This window comes from Platichthys flesus, chromosome 11 (genome assembly GCF_949316205.1).
Source record: "Platichthys flesus chromosome 11, fPlaFle2.1, whole genome shotgun sequence".
Lineage (NCBI taxonomy): Eukaryota > Metazoa > Chordata > Actinopteri > Pleuronectiformes > Pleuronectidae > Platichthys > Platichthys flesus.
The window spans coordinates 19,016,450-19,036,154 of record NC_084955.1 but is presented as its reverse complement, the minus strand read 5'-3'; the positions used below and the strand labels follow the sequence as shown (position 1 = coordinate 19,036,154).

General features: G+C 40.8%; 3 protein-coding genes across 6 annotated transcripts; 1 reads left to right on the top strand and 2 right to left on the bottom strand.

Moving 5' to 3' along the window:
- Positions 1–49: 49 nt before the first annotated feature.
- si:dkey-250k15.4 (uncharacterized) lies at positions 50–5,946 on the bottom strand. Of its 2 annotated transcripts, XM_062399936.1 has the most exons (5): positions 5,677–5,946; positions 5,314–5,368; positions 1,567–2,776; positions 850–974; positions 50–727 (listed from the first exon to the last, which is right to left on the bottom strand). In XM_062399936.1, the coding sequence occupies exons 3-5, from the start codon at positions 2,762–2,764 to the stop codon at positions 110–112; spliced, it is 1,941 nt and encodes a 646-aa protein (XP_062255920.1). In that variant the 5' UTR covers positions 2,765–2,776; positions 5,314–5,368; positions 5,677–5,946; the 3' UTR covers positions 50–109. The 2 variants fall into 2 exon arrangements, with proteins under 2 accessions (XP_062255920.1, XP_062255919.1); XM_062399935.1 differs by lacking the exon at positions 5,314–5,368.
- Positions 5,947–7,840: 1,894 nt separating this feature from the next.
- Positions 7,841–11,980, top strand: pafah1b3 (platelet-activating factor acetylhydrolase, isoform Ib, gamma subunit). Of its 2 annotated transcripts, none has more exons than XM_062400060.1 (6): positions 7,841–7,997; positions 8,161–8,283; positions 9,575–9,664; positions 9,811–9,927; positions 10,084–10,206; positions 10,606–11,980. In XM_062400060.1, exons 2-6 carry the CDS (start codon positions 8,203–8,205, stop codon positions 10,864–10,866), a joined length of 672 nt encoding a protein of 223 aa, XP_062256044.1. In that variant the 5' UTR covers positions 7,841–7,997; positions 8,161–8,202; the 3' UTR covers positions 10,867–11,980. The 2 variants fall into 2 exon arrangements, with proteins under 2 accessions (XP_062256044.1, XP_062256043.1); XM_062400059.1 differs by having other exon boundaries at positions 7,843–7,997; positions 8,158–8,283.
- A 395-nt stretch (positions 11,981–12,375) lies between these two features.
- LOC133965390 (carcinoembryonic antigen-related cell adhesion molecule 5-like) lies at positions 12,376–19,192 on the bottom strand. Of its 2 annotated transcripts, XM_062399912.1 has the most exons (12): positions 19,138–19,192; positions 18,941–19,029; positions 18,453–18,746; positions 17,490–17,768; positions 17,107–17,376; positions 16,200–16,475; positions 15,751–16,002; positions 15,370–15,645; positions 15,001–15,252; positions 14,239–14,508; positions 13,393–13,647; positions 12,376–12,913 (listed from the first exon to the last, which is right to left on the bottom strand). In XM_062399912.1, exons 2-12 carry the CDS (start codon positions 18,993–18,995, stop codon positions 12,825–12,827), a joined length of 2,568 nt encoding a protein of 855 aa, XP_062255896.1. In that variant the 5' UTR covers positions 18,996–19,029; positions 19,138–19,192; the 3' UTR covers positions 12,376–12,824. The 2 variants fall into 2 exon arrangements, with proteins under 2 accessions (XP_062255896.1, XP_062255897.1); XM_062399913.1 differs by lacking the exon at positions 19,138–19,192 and having other exon boundaries at positions 18,941–19,121.
- Between the last annotated feature and the right edge of the window lie 513 nt (positions 19,193–19,705).

Below are 19,705 nucleotides of genomic sequence, written 5' to 3'. Positions count from 1 at the left end.
CTTTCAGTGCTAAAAATGCCACCACACAAACAAACAAATATTTTCAACGTCTGTGAAAAAGATAAACATTTTGTTTAGTTGGTCAAACAAACAACTTGTCAAAGACAAATCAGTACAGTTTCATAGGTGGGAAGGACCAGAGCTCAGGGCTTGGTAAAGAGGAAAGACGAGGTGCTGGGTCTCTTTCTAGCATGTGAGAGGGGGGGTAGTGTATCATGTCTGTGTGGTAGGAGCTGATGGGAGGGCAAGTTAACGCGGGTCTGGATTGGTTGAAAGGCGGGAAGATGCTGCTGGGATTAGGATGCTGAATTTGGGAGGAGAAGGAAGGAGTGAAAGAAAATCTGTCGGTTTGAAACGGGTGTTGCTCTTGTGGAAAGTGCATTGGCCCTGCTGAGTGTCTATCTATCATGTGTGTTTGATAAGGAAAGAGGGGCTTAGTGTCGTTATACTGAGGCCCACAGCTCTTCTCTCTGAATGTTCTGGTATGGTCGCTAATGCTGTTATCAAAGGGATCAAAAAGGACGGACTCTTTGCATTTAGTCCTGTTGAGACCCACATCCCATCGCTGAGATGCTGAGGCTTTGTCTCCCCAGCACGAGGTGGGAGAGGATGTGAACAAATAATCAGGTTCAACGTTCTTGCGGAACTCGGGAAAGGAACTCAGTCTGAGGATATCATCCGAAGGCCTGGCAGAAGAATCCACAGGTCTCTTCAATGAGTCAGCGTTCTACACAGGAAACACCAGAGAGCATTTTATTCCAAACATTGTCTGATGATTATACAATAAAGGAGTACAGCTGGGGCCTATATGAAACTGATTTAAATGTGAGAGTGGAAGTTTAAACCTACCCCTTTGCGGCTCTGCTGTGGCTGCAGACTGGACTTCAGGTTAAAATGCTTGCTTCTCCTTTCTCTCAAGGCTGTGGCGTCAGAACATGGCGAACCGAGCGCGTCGGCTTGAAAGGCTGATGCATCTAAATAGAATTGATGACACAGCTGAAAAACATGTGTGCAGTGCTCAACAGTGCATTTTATATTAAGAAATTAACTCAATGAACTCCTAATAGAGGATCCCAATATCTAAAAACGGTCTTAAACCTGATTCAGTACATGCCACTGCAATGTGACATGTGTGAAGAAATGTGCCAATAAAAGATAAAGAAAAAGGCCTCAAGCTAGTAAACGTGATTGTTTGTGCTGCATATGTAAAAACTGCTTTGGATTTGAGGAAAAACATCATTCAACATGTTTATCAGACATAAAAAATACTTTCAATGTGTTGCGTTAAATGACCCTGAATGTTAACACAACTGTCTTTATAAGACAGACTCCACGGCCGAAATTGGTCGAGATGAAACATTTCAGATCAGTCGATATCAATAATCATATTCAATAAAAGTCACATATTTTACTTGTTTCTGTTGATGAGAACTGGGAACCACAATATCTAATCATAAGAAGGTTGTGACTGTATGATGATATATAAATTATTACATAAAAACAATCTTTTAACAGATCACAATTTGTTATTATTATTGAGAATTCTAAAGCTGTGTCACTGCCCACCTGTAGACGAGTGCTGACTTTTATCTATCATGGTTGCCTCCTGGTCACGATCCAAGTGGCGGCGGCGCTGCTGATAGAGAAGGTTCTCCTGAAGCCGGGGTCCATGCCTCTCCCTCAGGGCCTTCAGCAGCACCTCCCTGCTCTCTGCCAGAAGGTTTCTGCTCCTCAGACGTGGGAACTGCAGACAGTCAGACAAACGTGCTCCCACTGCGGAGACGCACTTCGATATACAGCCAGGATCTCGTCGTCTGTGCTGTGTGAGGAAGCTGTTGGTGGCAGGTGAGCTGGAGAGCTGAAGTGGACTTGGGCTGAGACGACGAGCGTGTGCCTGTTGAGCAGGAGGCGCCTGGTTCCTCGGAGTAGAAATCAATTTCTTCTTTACCTTCTTATAAGACTTCTTCACAATGTCTCTGTCGACAGTGGGAGTCAGCTGAAACTCTTGGTCCTTCTGGTGTATGACAGAGTTGACCTCCTTACTTATAATAACTTCAGGGGAGCTGTGCTTGGATGAGAAGATGCTTTTGTTGCTTTCAGATGAAAGATCATGTTGTTGCTGTGGTCTCTGCCCAGGTGTAATATCAGACTCATGACGGATTGGCTTCTCTTTTTCCTGACAAACAACCGGCGTCTTCGCAGCACCGTCTTCTTTCCTCTCAAACGGCAAAACCTCATCAGTACCGGCCTCTAACAAATCTCTACTGGAGAAAGGAGAGGGAATGTGAGGTGTCAAAGATGGATGGTTCTCTTCTTGTGCTTCCTGTCCACCTGTCTCCAGTCTCCCCTTTTGACCTAACAAGCGTTGAATGTCAATGGACTTCACCTCGTGGTTGAACAGGCCATGGTGTCCTATCAGGCGGCTGTCGGTGATGATGCTGGGCTCCTGTGTGGCGGTAACGACCTTTGAAAATGGGCCATCTTTTCTTGAATTACGGATTCCATGAATAGAGTTATGGAAATGTTCCCTGCCTTTACTGGTTTGGCAATGGCAGTGATGGTGATATGGTTTCGTCTTTGAAGCCTCTTTCCTCCTCTCCTTGCGAGTTTTCAGTCGTTTTATTTTCGGCTGCCCATCGGTCTTGCGAGGGATTAAACATTTGCAGGCTGCAGGGAATCTGTCCACCGAGCAACACCTTTTATATGTTGCCTGTGATGCCTTCTCTTCTTTGGTTGATGAATCCCTGACACACATGTGGCTCATGTTAGCTTGATTCTGTGAAAAAACAGCTACAATTAGTGATTTGTAAAGTAATACAATGCAGAGATAAGAGAGAGTTGAGTCAATTCTACAAGACGTCTGGTCTGAGCCATAGATCGTTTATAAATAATGGAACACTTATTGATTTCCACCAGCTTTCCATAAATTATGCCAAAATATCCTGGATATAAGGGTCTGTGATCATTAATTGTTTTTTAAACTTTCAAAATATCATGTGGTGCAATCGTCCGGCCATGACTGCTGTTGTGAAACTTCTTTGAAATTACTCAAAATCTATTCAAAAGTATTTTCTGCCATATTTGGCAGAAAATATTTTTTTTCAGAAAAAGCATTTTATAAAAGCATTTGCATTTATATATCTATAATAGTATACTAACAAACTTCGTCCGATGATGTCCATTTTATGAAATCTCATGTGGTGCGAGCATCAAGAAATGACCAATTTGGGACTACTTTGATGTTAGAAATCCATTCAACGACAGGAAGTTGCATCATAATCCATTTTGCCAAGGACCCATGGAGGCAGTAAGAGGTTGGTAACTCTATCTCAAATTACCGTTTACACAGCTGGTATGTAGTTGCCACATTTGGATATCATGTGGTATGACCTGAAAAAAAGTTATTTCAAAAAATATATTTTGATTATAAACTTCATAGTGATCTTTTGTGCTGACCTAGTTTGTTTTATTTAGGTGGCAAATTCTGTGGCTGTAAATTTTGACTGAACTAGAAAAATATCATGTAGTGCGACCAAATGTGGTTCGATCGTTGCAGACTGTTTTACATGAGATATATGTCCTAGATTGGGAGTTTTGGGGCTTTTTTAATTCAATTAATGATTTATATACATACAGTACTTTAGTTTAGTATTATTTGGAAAATATTTCTATGCAATTTTTGTATTTTGTTCTAATATTCAGAGACAACGGTTTATGTTAAATTTGTACAATTTGTTCAATAAATACCAACCCAAAAATGTAACATGTAATTTGATCTTGGTAATTATGAATTTGTTATGTATTTATTATTTATTAATAACTACTTAAATTTATTTTACCAGATGCCACTTCCAAGCAAAATAAAAACTGCTCACCATATGCAGCAGGTTAATTCTGACCCTGTAGCAAGAGCAGAGAACCTTACTCAGAGAAGAGAAAGGTATATTAAAACATGAAGTACATATTGCTCTTATGTGTTTTTCATTACTGGACGAAATGCATATTTGCATTAACTGTGCATCTATCATTAGTCAAAAATAACTTGATTTATGGCATGACATTGCATATCTTTTTCAGCTACGAAAAAAATAAACAGCGGGACGAGATTCCATATGACAAGTCAAGTGAGTTGACAGAGAGAGAGGGCTCTCTATGGAGGGCTGCATCCAGAGCTTACAGAGAAAGTAAAAATATGGCAAATGCTGTGTTAGACCTTACACTATCTATGGAGAATATTCCACCAGTTCTGGTTGATGAAGATGAAGATGAAGCACAAGAGCAGCCAGTTTAATGAAATGTTTGTTCACAACAATCTGTGCTGCACCTCAATGTTCTTGATGAGATTTTTATTAGAAAAAATGTTTAGGAAATGTTTGGGTTCATGAAAATTCTATGAAATTTGAATAAAATCTGGTTTAAGTTAAAACAAATTATGGAATATATTGTTTATTTATCTTTCTTAACGATAGTAGTTCTTTAGTTATAGTTTTCATATCATTTGGAGCGACCACCCATCATGTGGTGCGACCAATAATACGAAGACCTGTAGTCAATTTAAAGTAAAATATGCTATTTCTGATGCTGAAATATGAATCACTGATACAGTATGCTTAAATGAATGGTATTTTTTTTATTTCAATTTTATGCACTTTACGGTAAAAAAATAAGTCTGTTACTACATTTAATAAGGAGACAGTAACATTTTGGAACAAACAAATGAAATCATTATTTAAAAACTCTAAAGAAATGCAACTACTTTGCTACTAATGACTTTATATTATTGAGAAATTGTAAAAAAAAAAAATTTAAGCATATTAAGGAAATTGTGTCATTTTAAGATAAATAACAGTCACACCACATTAAATTGTTTAAGGCCACCATCAAATCATCTAGATGAAAAAACAATCAAATCTAATAATCAGATTTTTTTTGATCATTTATGTGTACACAATATTCCTAATGTTTGAATAATTATAATAGATGTTTTCTTTTTATTTTGGTATTATAAAATTGGCCTGTTGAAAATCCTTTTACGTCATTGACCCATAAACGCTGCCATCTTGTTCATTTAGAAACAGAGTCTGCTCGGGAGCAATCAGGCCATTCAACCAATCTTGAGTCAGCCTCAGCTGTCAATCATGATGGTTCACCCCATTCTTATGGCATCAATTCATAACTTTATCCGAATCATGACCACTTGAAGATACATCAGTGAGGTAGCAGCTACTGAACATGACAGAAACCATGTGTGAGAAAAACATATTTGAAGGGCACTTTGACTTTTTAAGTTTGTCCCATGTCCCGTCCACTTACACGCAGGAGGTTAGGCTGTACGATCGAGACACATCCATCTTCACAGACAATTAACCTGAGCCACGATAGTATTTCAGATGCAAGAAGTTAATCATGACAATATTTTAAACAAGCTTGTTGACAAACCTTATAGAAAATAACAAATTGAAGGCATCTGAGATTCAATAAATCATTAATAACCAAAGAGTTAACAACAAAACTGATCAATAATGGGATAACAGCCTTCTGATTATTGGGCATCTTCACACTTTCCACAGGTTACATCTTAAATCATTACAAGTTATATCTTAAACAACTAAACAATATCAGGGGTCTGCAAAGGCAAGGTACCTTAAAACAAAAACACACAAGTCAAAGTCTTACCCTGTTTACGCGGCGAGTAAAATCAATAACCATCGATCACGTGGGACAAACATCCATGCAACTGTCTCTGCCGCTCCAGACGTTAGGATCTCAGATCGCGTGTTAGCCAGTTAGCTTGTTAGCTAGTTAGCCGACAGGTGGCGATTACCTCCAGCTGCAGGTGGATTTCAACGTGGAGCTCCAACCTGTATGAAGTCACAGTAACTTCACTGGCTCCAGACACGTGTACTATCACATATAATCACTAGTATACATATATTTGTACACGGAGCTAGTTCGTGCTTCTAACTGAAATCACCTGTCGTTATCTGTCGTTACTTGGCAACATCCAGAGGACAGCGTTGCCGGATTGGGCCGACAGGGGGCAGCACGATCTGTCAGACCGTCAAAAACGAAGTTCTTTAAATTTAATTTATTAGAATAATTGTGTTTGTTCTCATCCTTTTTTCTTTCTTTATCTTTCTATTATATGGGATTTAATATTAATGCAGTTGAAGGATTTTTCCCCTGCAAACTTGTCCAGGAATCAGGAAGTATATGATGCTGCCACGATGCATTCAATGACTTACAAAGTGGGTGGGAAGCAATGGAGCACCATTTTTTAAAGCCTAAATTATTTGGTATTTTGGCTAATTAACTATGTCGATTTCCCTATTGGTGCTTCAGGGCTACTTTGCTTTGTTTGATTTCCTGTCAACCATCCCTGGCTAACTTTGACGCTGAAGAAAACATCAAAATCTGATCATTCTCAGGTAAGTTCTGAACAGTACACTTTTATATTTGTTTTACAGGTGTTTACTTGCATTGGACGTCATGTTTACATGTGTAAATTATGCATAATCTGGCTTTGTGACATAGTGCTGGAAGTGGCCTTTAGAGGATGAGTATACTGGGTGAAAGGATTAAAATATGCAGTAATACTCAAACAGGTTGTGGCATTAAAACGATGAAGGTATGAGGAGGCCCAAAATGCACAAGCACCAGCTTAAACATGTGCCACAAGGCAAAGTTGGTGTCTGGCTTCATGCAGTTGATTGCCCAGTTCTGATTATCTCTTTTCCAAAATATGTTTTCCAGTCTTCAGCTTTCATATATTGGTCACTGTTTATCACAACCTGACATAAGAACCTCGAACCAGCTCAAAACCATGATGTGACGATTAACAAAAACTCCTGTCCCACACTTCCATGACATTTATGTTAAACTGCTGCTACATGTGGTGTCAGGTGTTCCTAATAAAGTGCAAAGTAAGTGTTAGGTACAGGTTGATAAAAAGTGCATGTGCATGTCCCTGTCATCTTGTATCTTTACCTCACCTCATCCACACCTTCTTTTCAGTTTGAAACCCACTTGAATTTAGTTAAATTCTTTGGTGTGTGGAAACCACAAAACGAAACTACCCAACTATATTTACATATTTCGTTTTATATTTTAAGTATTAGGCTGTACACATAATTAAACAAATCATAAGAATTAACTCAAGACGAGATGATGAATGCAGTAAGATTCAATAATGTTCATTACCTTTTTTTTATATGTTTTCGAATCAGGGACTTGGGGCCCAATTTTCATACTCATGCTTTTAACATACATTATTTTTAATTCTATTAACTTTCCTTATATTTGAATTTCTTGTCTACCTCATTCTGACTTTCCTGTTGCTGTAACAACTGCTTTTCCCTGATGTGTGGATCAATAACGTTAACTTCTTTCAACATAAACTACTTTAATAAAGTAGTAAACACATGCTGTGACTTAATACTTTTTTTGCAGTCGGCTAAACATTGATGCACAAAACGATAAAGTGTTAAATAATAAATCACAACTGAGCTAACTGAAGTTATATCGACAGACCATTTAAATGAAGTTGCCCTATTATGCGGAGAAACCGCCCAAACTGGCAACGCGGCCCGCGCACGTCTCTGCGTAGCACGGTCTCCAGCCAACGAGCTGGACGAGTCCATCTACACAGACGAAGGGGGGTATATCCTCTCATTCTTCACCTCCTCTTTCACTCCAGAAACTCGTTACTTATCATCTAATAGCACCATATGAAACAGAAGTAATTTCCAAACATGTACTGATATTAAAATGTCACCAAATACTAAACTGCACGAATACATATATGATGCTGCCCTTACGCGACAATGGTACGCGCAGCTGTAGTAAAAATTACTTCCTGAAACTGAACTTGGGGTTGACGATGATATTTTGATTTAATGGCAGCAGATTTCCATTAATATCTCAGAAAGCAGCCGCCGTGCGAAGCTGCGTTTTGCACCGCTGGGAATCGAACATCTGTATCAACCAGTGTTTGACGGGTAATTTCCTGTCGCACCACATCTGTCTTGTGTTTCTGCGAGGAGGAGGAGGAGAAGGCTAGCTGGCTAACCGCGGCTAACCACCCTCCATAGATTTAGCTGCACAGGGATATTTGATTCATCGGTTTTGTTTCCTCCCCCCCCCAACCAAAACCCCTAGTAGCACAGCCCCACCGTGACTGCGGAGCAAGCGCAGCGTCCCGTCATGAGTGCAGAAGACCCCAACCCCGCCGCCACACCCACTCCCTGTGAGGACATCCAGGGAGACGGACGATGGATGTCTCTGGTGTGTGAGGACTCCTCCTTGTTATCATGCAGGTTTCTGGGTCTGGCTGCCCTGGTGTGACTCCGCTGCAGCGACAGCACCAGGCCCGGATCGTCAGGTTGCTCCAGTGTGAATGAGTGGTGTACACCTTGATGAATGAGTGTGGGAGCTGTGAGGAAGGTATCATAGCTGGTGACGATGATCCGGGTCTGACACATTGTGCTGCATGTTGCTCAGGGCAATAAAACAATATCTATAATGATCAGTTTATACATTTCATCAATAGCAACATAACGAGGTTCAGTGTATCTATATAAATATATTGCTTATGCATTGTGCCAGAACAGTGAGGAGGTTTAGGACATAATTGAACAACCTCATATTTGTCAAATGTTTTAGCTGTTTATCATAACTTTAAAACCACAACCTTTTGTGACAGCTATTGATATTAACTGATTTGAATCAAGTCTACAGATTTGAATTTTATAATAACAGCCAGCATTTGTTTGAATCGGGCTCTAAAACAAAGCAGATTAATAATTCATTGGTTGCCATTTTATGTTATATGTGACATGACTTATTGTAGAGCTGCAACAGTATCTCTGGTCAGTCACGATTTTTGCAAACGTCATTTTCTGTGCTGTGAAACTTGATGTTCCAAGTTCAATCAATTTATCAGAATTATGCATATGAATTAACAATTAAACACATTTTTAGCTCCAGTCTCATGTCCAGTTTAAGTGTAAAAAAAACAACTCAATACTAATAGATTTGTTAATATTCAGCATATTATGCTTTGATATTTAATACTCTCCTAAAATATCGTATCCAGTATTCAGGCAACTAAAAAAGATTTACATCTCTGGGTTATGTACAGTAAACAAAATGTACCTTTTGTATGTGTGTCTCAGTATCTCATGCACATTTAAAAAAAACTGTTTTATAGAACTACAAACAACCTTTGTTTACATTATGGATTCATCTGTATATAATTTAGAATATTTAAGCAAATTGTTTAAAATGTATATATTAGACTCTCCTTTAGGCCCAGTGAGATGTAGTCAGTTTGCTTGTTCAACCATCAGTTAAAAATTTAATTTTTGCTTTAAACTTAATCTATTACCGTGATAATTGCTGATTACTTTTTATATTGATTGACTAATTGATTAATTATTGGAGCTCTGTTTACTTTTTCTGTGCTCAACTGTAAGGCCTTACCTTTAAGAGCCGCCTCTGATGTTGCATCTTTTGGGATGTTTGTTATCAGAAAAAGAAATATCTTAAGATTTGTTTTCCCTTTGTCTCCCTGCAGCACAACCGCTTTGTGTCTGACAGCAAAGACAAGGAACCTGATGTCCTGTTTGTCGGCGACTCTCTTGTCCAGCTTATGCACCAGTTTGGGGTAAAACATAAAAACACATTCCTATATGTGTCTTGTCCGTATGTTGTTTTTGACACATTGTGATGTTCTCATGAACACATATGCACACTGTCTAATCGTGTGACTTTAATGATCAGCATGTGGACATTGTTGTTGTTTGCCTGCAGATATGGAGGCAGCTGTTCTCTCCTCTCCATGCCCTAAACTTCGGGGTGGGGGGTGATGCAACACAACATGTGCTCTGGAGACTGAGCAATGGCGAACTGGATAACATCAGCCCAAAGGTCCAAAACGTTGCAAACATGATCACGCTTATGTATTCACACAATAGGCTCATTGTGCTCAAGTTTGTGCTGAGATTCTAAATCCAGGTACACATGACCCCAAGCTATCAATGACATCTGCTTAGTCACACAATCTTTCCTCTTCTGTTGTTGCAGGTTGTTGTGCTGTGGGTAGGCACCAACAACCACGGCCACACTCCTGAACAGATCTGTGAAGGCATCATGGCTATTATCCAAGTCATCAAGAACAAGCTCCCCAATGCCAACACGCTCGTGCTCGTAGGTTTTCTCTGATACCGAAAGTGTTCATCTTCTAATTTGTTCATGTAACCGTCCAATTGCACAGTTTCCCCCTCATCTCAGTTTCATGGCTTAGATGCATTGCTGTTGTTTTGTTCAAACTTTTCCAAGTCTGGCCAGACCCACATGATGATGTGGCCAGACTCACATGACGATGTGGCCAGACCCACATGACAATGTATAACTTAGAAATTTAAAGCTGTCCCCAGCTCCATCTGTGTCTAAACACTATGATATTCCCCATATGAAAGAGGAAGCAAGACACATACATTTTCCGTTCCGTATTTGTCCCATATGACCAAACCAGCATGTGTGTGTCCTCAAATTGAATTTTGTAAATAAAAATGTATACATATTGTACATACTTTTGTTTTCCAGGGATTACTGCCCAGGGGTAAACTGCCAAACCCTCTGCGGGAGCGAAATGCCAAAGTGAACCTGCTGGTGCAGGAGGCCGTATCGACCCTCCCCCACGCCTCCTTCTTCGACGTCAACCCCGGCTTTGTCGCCTCCAACGGTAGCATTTCCCACCAGGACATGTACGACTACCTTCACTTGACCCCCCAGGGCTACCAGGTCGTGTGTCAACCCCTGCACGCTCATATCAAGTCCATGCTAGATAAACCTGCTGAGAATTGAGCGGCCAGTGCACCTGCTTACACTACCACAGTGGTCCTCCTCCCTGTTCCCAGAGAGCATCGCAACCATCAGTCAATTATTAAGGGCTAAGAGCTGCACACACTATTTGTGCAAGTCCTCTCCAAGGCCAGGGTTGGTGACCACTGTCAGAGGTAATGGGACCATTAAGTTTTTGGTGTGTGTGATACAGTCAAAAATTAAATGTACTGTACTATAGAGAGACAAAGTCCTGCCTCTATTCCCGGTAAGCGTCTGTTCCACTAGCTTTTTGTTTCAAAAGTGTTTTTCCCAAAAAAAGGTTAATTTAATTTCTTTACCACATGACATAAGGGGAACTATTGGCATTAATCATTGATATCAGAATGGTTATTAATAAAGGCTTTAAAAAGATGCAGCAACTTGAACATGCTGTAGGTCAAAACATTAATTCTGCACCTTTTAAAACTTTAATTTATAACGTTATGCTCTCTGCAGCTACAGCTCTCCTCTATCAAAGCAGCTTGATTTTCCTTGGACTTTTTTGAGAAGAAACCCTCTATGGCAGAGTATACTGTCAGAGTGGAGTTACTGGCACATTATTTGAGACAGGCTGTGAGACTGTAGCACTTAAGGTTCCAGGAAATCTGATAAAGAAATCGACAAGATACAAGAAATGCCCTGTGTAAGAAATCCCGTTAATTTGTCTTTAAGTATTCTCAGTTTCTCTAAGTTTGATCAATTCAGTTTACTTGTCAATAGCTTTATTTGCTCTTGTTGTGATGCCTTATGTCTTTTTGTACATGTTAAGTTGAACGACCAAATGTTTTTCACTGCCCGTTACTGCCTACTTGCGTTTCACGTCACGTTTTCATTATTGTCCTTGTACCTGTTTGCTTTACCCGTTGTGACAGTGACAGATTTTGTTGTGAAAGGCTGTGTTTATTTGAGTAGCTTGTGAAGTCACATTAATCCGCATATAGTTGCTTGTGCTTCAGGTGCAGTCCTCTCTGAAATGTAATGTCCCATTAGGTAATCTGAACGGCTTTACTGCACACTACAATGCTTCTGAATCATGCCCCAGGGTGGCTGATTGTGTAAGTGATAGAAAATGCATTAAACATGGAGACCAAATGAATTCAGGATCCCTTGACTGATTGATCAGTGCGTGTTGATGATCATTTATTGTCACTGCAGTCCTGCTGCTTTTGTAGAACACTATATTCATCTGTAGAACTGTACATATAAACAGGTGATGCCCAGAAGAGATCTACTGTTTCTGGACGACTGGTTTCTGTCTGAGGAATATCCGAATCCACAAGGGAGGGACGAGTTTGTATTCAGTGTCTCATCAGTTTATATGTAATGCCTCAGTACCAGAGGAGCTCATTTTACTAACCCATGCTGCTCTTGTGTATCTGGGTCACTTGGGAAAGGGAAGAGAGATGCAGCCTATTTCTGCAGTTTGACAGACGCAATAAAAAACATAGAAAATGCCAGATAAATTGTCTCCCCAAAACTGATTATGTAGATTTTTTTATTGATAAATAAATAAGTATAGCGAATCAAAGCATGATCAAATATACATTTACTGACTGTAAAATATTATCACACACAACAGAAAAGAATTGCAAGTAAAACCAAAGCAGAGGAAGAGACTTGCAGTTTTTTCCCCTCTGTTAACCTATGTACGTCTATAGAAATTTATTTTAATGAAGCTGGCTTCAGGAAAGTGACATCCGCCACCACAACCATAATATAAACCACTTCTACTTTAACTCAATAATTAACAGTTAAGATAGATAAAAATAAAAACGCAAAGCAAGCATTGCAAAATGAAATAATTTGCCTCTTTGACATTGGCTTGAATATGATGAATATTGAATATGTTCCCTTTTATGTTACAGTATGTTTGTTAAATAGACTGTAGAGGGAGAAAGAGGCCTTTGCACTCTGGCTATGTATTCCTCAGTGCCGAGGGCTCAGGTGAACAGCACAGGGATGAACACAGCAAACAGACCCATCATCATCAGACCACCTCCGGATGAGAAGTGGACGGCTGTGGCTCCACCTGGGAAAGAGAGAGACGGACGTTAATAATGAGGAATGAAGTGACGTGTATGTTGTGTGCATGTTTACAAAATGACTTGGGTGATGTGATCGAATTTATTTTTTAATTATCCTTAAGATAGAGCAAGTTGATCCTGAGCACATCAGATATCACAAAAACACTTTTGCTCAAATTTTTGTTAAGACTATAAAGCACATTAAAAACTACACTGGCACTCAGTAGAACACATTCCTCCGCCAAAGCCAAACAGTCTTAAATGTGGCAAATTTTTCCATGACTGACTCTGTGGGAACACCTTATTTCACAATGTTTAATGAAAGGGAAAATAAATTCCTGGATCCACACCAAAATCTGATTGGCTTCTCCCATTCATAAACCACACCCTTCCACTAAGTTGAACAGAAATCCATAAAGTTGTTTTTGTGACAGCTAGGGCTGAAGAGATAAGAAGGCAGAGGAGATGTGAGGCGTACACTCACCCATCAAATTGATTGATTTGGACTTGTACATGCTGATCTTGGTCACTGGATTTCTTGCCACACATATGTAGTTCCCAAGATTCGCTTGAGTTGCAGGGAAAGCGATAGTGGAGCCAGTCTTTAGCACCGCTGATGAGTTGTTGTTTCGATACCAGAGGAAGTCGCAGTTCGGCCGAGAATCAGCAGAGCACGTCAGTACAACAATGAGATCCAGTCCCACAACTGGACCACTGATGTCCATACTCAGAGGACCATCTGAAAAGAGACGGTTGGTCAGAATTATGTTACATGATTCGGAATATTTATTACTCTATTTTACTTTGGCACATTTACTGTCCTAAAGCCATCTTTACTCTGAGCAAAATTACGGTGAAGGGACAGATAATATTAGAGTGTCACGCATAGTTTGACTTCTAATAACACAACTGTTGTGCAAGGACATACAGCAGATATGGGACTAAAAAACTAAATCAAAACTAGGGAATTGTTAAATTCTATTTTTTGTCATCCTTTGTTCGTCTGAACGGCGGCTGTGGGGCGGCTGTGGCTGAGGGGTAGAGTGGTCGTCCTCCAACCTGAAGATCGGCGGTTCGATCCCTAGTCTGACCCATCTGCATGCCAAAGTGTCATTGGGCAAGATGCTGAACCCCGGATGGCCCCCCATAGAATAACAAAGTGCTGCAAATAGATGCACTCTATGAATGTATGGGTGAATGTAAAACTGTACTGTAAAACGCTTTGAGTGGTAATCAAGACTAGAAAAGCGGTATATAAATACAAAACTATATTTATCTATGAACCTCTTGCATTTTGTCTATATTTCCTCTTTTGCCCTACGATACTCACAATTCACCAGTAGTGTGTATTTGGGGCTTTTGAATTGAACAACCATATTGGTAGCGACACACTGGTATGTCCCGTCATGGTCTGTTGTCACTGGGGTGAAGTGCAGCATGTTGTTCTCAATGTGGTAGTCAGTGGTGTTCATTCTGAGAACTGTGTTGTTCTTCATCCAGTAGATGGTGTCGTAGGGCCCAGTGACTTCACAGGTGAGAGTGAAGTTGTCAGAGCTAATAGGCAAGGTGCGGTTGGTGATCGTCACTGAATGTATCGCCTCTGTAGACACAAAGCACAGGCAGTTCAGACAGAGAGGCAAAATATTACGCTCATATTCAGGTTCATCGTTTTAATTTGTGTTATTTCTTCAAAAGGTTAACATGCTCAATTGGTCATACTGTCCCACTGGTGCAGTGTCTCTGGATTTAGATCCTGTCTCTTTAAGCCCCCCCTCCTGATGAGGTCTAGTCTGCTCTGATTGGCCAGCTGGCCCACTTTGTTGTGATTGGTCAACAGTTTCCAGTGCCTATAGAAAATGGCAGCCTCGGCATTGGCTTTAAATGGCTTTGCTGGGGGAATCGCCAGATTGGTTTTCCCTTTCCTATAACACACTAGAGGAAAGGGAAAACTGAAAAAGCCTAATAGGTCTCTTATAACTCTCTTTGAGCTCTAAATTAACCAACATTCGACCCGTTACAGAGTCACACAAGTTGAAATGTCCACATTTCCTGACAGCTCACCCATCCCCTCCCCAGACTTGAGTGTTCTCACCAACGACCATGAGCATCGTGGAAACGCTTCTGTTCTTTCCCGTCACATGATTGTACGCCATGCAGGTGTATTCTCCGCTCATGTTTAAAAGCAAGGGCTCGCTCATAAACATTGACGTATTGGACACTTCGGTGCCGTTGAACCACCAGCTGAACCGACTGGACGGCACTGACATGGAGGAACAATTGAAGGCCGCGACATCTCCCGTCTCAGCGTACCTTGGCCCAGAGATGACAGGTGTTTCTGGTCCGACTGCAACAGCAAAGACAATAGTAGGAACACTGTGCCTTTAAATATCTCAGCATGTTGCCATCAGTTATGATAACGTGCCACCTACAGTAAAATAAATCCTTTTAAGGTTATACTCACAGTTGACCATGAGCTTGTGAGGAGGGCTAGTCATATTTCCAACGGCGTTCATAGCTATACATTTGTAATATCCAGTATCATTGCGGTATAGTGGGTTGAAGCCGAGTGTCTTGTTATTCATGACGTAATTATATACGCTGTCTACTTGCTGAACCGAATCATATTTCATCCAATAGACTTGATCAGCAGGTCCGGTCACATTGCATGTTAGCATGTAGGGATAACCTTCTTTGGGAGGATCCATTGGTGCTTCTACTTGGACGTCTGTTATTGGGTCTGAAACAAATAAAACGTAATTTATTTCTTATCGTCTGTCACCGTTCCTCTGTGTAAATATGACAAATATACAGAAACACAACATGTTCCAGTAAAGAGACTCACCAACAACAGTAAGCATCTTCTGTGCAGTCTTGTTTTGGCCGGTGATGTTGTTGTAGACCATGCACGTGTAGATCCCGCTCATGTCCTCAGTTAGACGAGGTGTTACAAACATAGCTGTCTCGGCCTTGAGAGAACCATTGAAATACCATCTGTATTGGGCGGGAGGGTAGGATGATGCATTGCAGGTGAGTGTGATGTTAAGTCCTGCCTTCACCAGGGATGGTCCCATGATAGTTGGCATCCCCGGCCCATCTGAACACATGGATATTAAAGTAAATCACCTTCTTTGGAAACATATGTCAGTCATTGGATGAAGAATTTTGCAAGGAGAGAGAATTTCACCAGTGAATTTCCACTCACACCAACAATATTAGGAGGTATTCTGTGATTAATTGGCTACATGTTAGCACTTTTACGACAGTGACAATGACAGAAAATGAAATACTCACAATTCACCATGACCACGTAGGGGCTGCTGGTCATGTTGCTCACATAGTTGAAAGCCTGACACTTGTAATCTCCATTATCTGAATGCTGGATTGCGTTTAGAGTCAGTGTCTTGTTGTTCATATCAATGATCGTTGTGTTGTCAGGAACGATAATCTGCCAGTTCCTCCACCACTGGATTCTGTCAACAGTTCCAGTCACTTCACAATGCAGAGTGAATGGCATATTAAGTATCGCTGGTCCGCCGACACGATTCACCTTCACAGCCTCGAGAGGATCTAATAAGGGAGAAGGGTATAGAGAAATTTGAATCCACACATGTATGAAGTTTGCCATAAATCTGAGGCAACAGTTTCACAGTTTGGAGATTATACTTCCTGTGTTGCAGAGACCGCCACCTCTCTCGTATCCGTCTACTCCATATAAGCAGGCCTAATATGTCAAAGTCACTTCTTCTTTGCTGCTCTAAATAAAACCACTCACCAGTGGCAGTACAGCTAAAATACTGTTTTGGAGCAATGTAGAAGAAATGCCTTGTTTCAACCAATATATCTGGTTGAAACTAGTATTACTTTAAAAATGTCGCTATTTTCCCCCCTAATGGATCAAATCAAATCAAGATATAACATTTATAACATTTATAACATTTTATGTAACTTTCGAGTTGCTGGTCGGCTCCTTTTATTTTTATTCAGAAAAAGCCCTCGCCAAATTATTTCAGTCCGAATGCAAGGCTAGCCTAACCACCTGCATGCTCCTTATCGAAAATAAAATAGCCCTAAAAACTGTCCAATTCAAATATTTATGTAAAAAAAAAAATTAACCCTTGAACAATTTCTTTCAAGTGATCAGAATCAAATTCAAACAAACGACCAACAATCCTCCAACGTACAACAAACTGAATCTTACCCAAAATCTGGATCATTGTACTCGCGCTGCTGAACCTGGACGTGACGGCGTTGTGCAGTACACATTTGTAATTTCCAGAGTCGCTCACTGAAGCGTTGATGAGGTGAATCCACGGGCCATATTTGTTCAGAGCCTTCTCATTGAGCATCCACTCAGTCGTCGCTGCAGGACTGGATAACGTCGAGCACGACAGCGTGAGATTAGATCCCGTTCTGTAAATGCGGTCCGACTCCGTGGGCATGATGCTCATCGTTGTGTTAATTGGGCCGTCTGAGGACAGGATGAGAGGGGAATTGTTTTCAGAGTTAAAGTAAGGAGTTGACTCATTTATATCATGTTTGACCGATTGTGTTGTATTTTGTTTGACTTTCGTTAAAACTCACAGCTGATGTTCAGGAACAAAGGGGGACTGGTTGCGTTGCTGATACCATTTGAAACCTCGCAGTTGAATGCCCCGTTGTAAAGGTGGGTCACAGGGGCTATGGTCAGGGTGGCGTTTCCGTTACTGAGCTGTACATTCGCTCCACTGACCACAGTGTTGTTCATCAGCCAAACGTAAGACAGGGACGTGCCGTTGGACACAGAGCACATGAGGACGGCCGTGTCATTGAGCGCCACCAGATTGGTTGCTTTTGCCGTCAGGGTCACATTTGATATTGGCACTGTAGAGAGAGAAAACACAAACATGCTGGATATGGACATGCTGAGGTTATACTGAATTGTAACCCTTCTGATTAAATACACATCTAATGTTCTCATTGTTCAAATATTACACAATTTCAGAGGCCAAGACTGCCAATAAACCTGCGAGCCTGGGCAACTCCGTTATTGTAGACAACAGTAAGCCTTCTGCTTTGATTTATTCCTTTATTGTTAATGATGTCTCAACTTTCTGCAATTGTGTGTTCACACTGCAAAAGAGCCAACCATGGTCAGGTGGGTCCAGACCCGAGACCCCCTCTCTTGGTCGGAACAGATTTTGATCCGTTTGTTAGGACTGTGGACTGAGGCAGGGATCCGAACCAAACATGAGACCAACTTGAGACCAACTTCTTACCATAGATTCTGTATATGATAAATGGCATGACAGCCCCCCCCCCCCCAAAAGTGAAGCCAAAACATCAGTATTGCCCCCTGGTGGCTGGCTGCTCTATAAGATATAACACACCCCAATCCACTGCGCAGATTCAGGCAGGATATTTTGTCTTCAGTTTTGATCAACAGCAGGAAGTTCAATTGCATGTTTTTTTTTTCATAAACAGTCTACAACGTGAACTTTAATCTGCATTTCTAGGATACGAGTTGGTATTTGAGGGGGAGAAACTTAGTGATAAAATGCTCCTTACCTCGCACGGACAGGTCCAACTCGGCACGAAACTGATTCAATGCCTCTAACACGTACACTCCAGAGTCTTCCAGCTTCAGTGACCTTATGGCCAACGACGAAGTGTTTGAGTCATACGTGATTCTATTGCTCCAAGAATCAGTTATGAAAGGGTTTCCCGCAAAAATCATCAAAATGATGTTGTTTTGGAACAGCCATGCCCCTTGAGTGACATTTCTCTGGCTGTACAGTGTCACATTGCTGCCCACAGCTACAGGGTTCTTAGAGGCACTTATTGTCTGGCAGGACCCGTGATCTAGAATCAGAAAGATAGCGACAGACAACATGTTCAGCCACCCTGAGCTGTAGTTATCATCTGCACACAATTATTAGTCAAAATAACAAAAAATACACTGAAGTGGTGTATTTAAAAAGACCCTTTCAATATCTGAAATGATGATCCATGAAATATAATATGTTAAAAGAGATATAGCTATAATTCAGTCTTACCTGTTGTAAAGCTTATCACGGCCAGGATTAGGAGAAACACCACCGAAGACTCCATTCTCTTCAGTTTCCCTTCAGGCCTTGACTGCGTCTGTGATGAAATCAAATCTTGTGATATCGTTTAGTCACAGTCGCTATATGCTCGCAAATATTTGCTTTGCATCGCTCTGGTTTTCTCTTCACCTTGTGCAAATGCTTACCCCAGTGTACCATCAATGGGCCACCTCTCCAACACAAACACACACACACACAGACACATATATACACACACACACACGCCACGAACACACACAAACCACACACACACACCCTGGCCACACCTTGTTTTGCCCTGTCCACTCTGAGCTTTTACTGGTACACACCGAGGAGTGTCCATTTACTGTAAACCTTTGTCGTTTGGCAACTTCTATCCGACCAGACTGATGTGTCATGGAGAGATTTTGTAAGTGGATGACTTGGAAGAATAAGAGCATTAAATCCCTCATACTGTGGAATCACATACTCTTTAACAAACGGTGCTGAGCAGCGTTCTCTGATGCATTGTGAACAAGCGCTTACGCAAAACATCTTTTAGGAATAAACCTTTGAATATTTGAAAAAAAGTAGAATAGCCATCGCCTCCTTATCAGTCAATTTGATCTTTCTATCTGATCTTGCTGTTACGGGTGATTTGGTGATGAGCTGTTGCATTATGATTACACTGACATGTTTTAATAGGGGACAGAGGACTGCCTGTTCTTTTACAGGACCTTTCTCTCTCTCTGTTTA

Bases quoted from the DNA above. Each gene is read 5' to 3' on its own strand.
- si:dkey-250k15.4 (XM_062399935.1), bottom strand. From the start codon at position 5,709: ATGGTTATTGATTTTACTCGCCGCGTAAACAGG. The intron at 2,777-5,676 runs GTAAGACTTTGA...GTTTTTTCACAG, and splicing joins TTACTCGCCGCGTAAACAGG to AATCAAGCTAACATGAGCCA. The intron at 728-849 runs GTAGGTTTAAAC...TTTCCTGTGTAG, and splicing joins CACAGCAGAGCCGCAAAGGG to AACGCTGACTCATTGAAGAG.
- pafah1b3 (XM_062400060.1), top strand. From the start codon at position 8,203: ATGAGTGCAGAAGACCCCAACCCCGCCGCCACACCCACTCCCTGTGAG. The intron at 8,284-9,574 runs GTGTGTGAGGAC...GTCTCCCTGCAG, and splicing joins ACGGACGATGGATGTCTCTG to CACAACCGCTTTGTGTCTGA. The intron at 9,665-9,810 runs GTAAAACATAAA...GTTTGCCTGCAG, and splicing joins AGCTTATGCACCAGTTTGGG to ATATGGAGGCAGCTGTTCTC.
- LOC133965390 (XM_062399912.1), bottom strand. From the start codon at position 18,995: ATGGAGTCTTCGGTGGTGTTTCTCCTAATCCTGGCCGTGATAAGCTTT. The intron at 16,476-17,106 runs GTAAGATTCAGT...CTCCCTTATTAG, and splicing joins TACAATGATCCAGATTTTGG to ATCCTCTCGAGGCTGTGAAG. The intron at 14,509-15,000 runs GTGAGAACACTC...TTGTGTCTACAG, and splicing joins CACGATGCTCATGGTCGTTG to AGGCGATACATTCAGTGACG.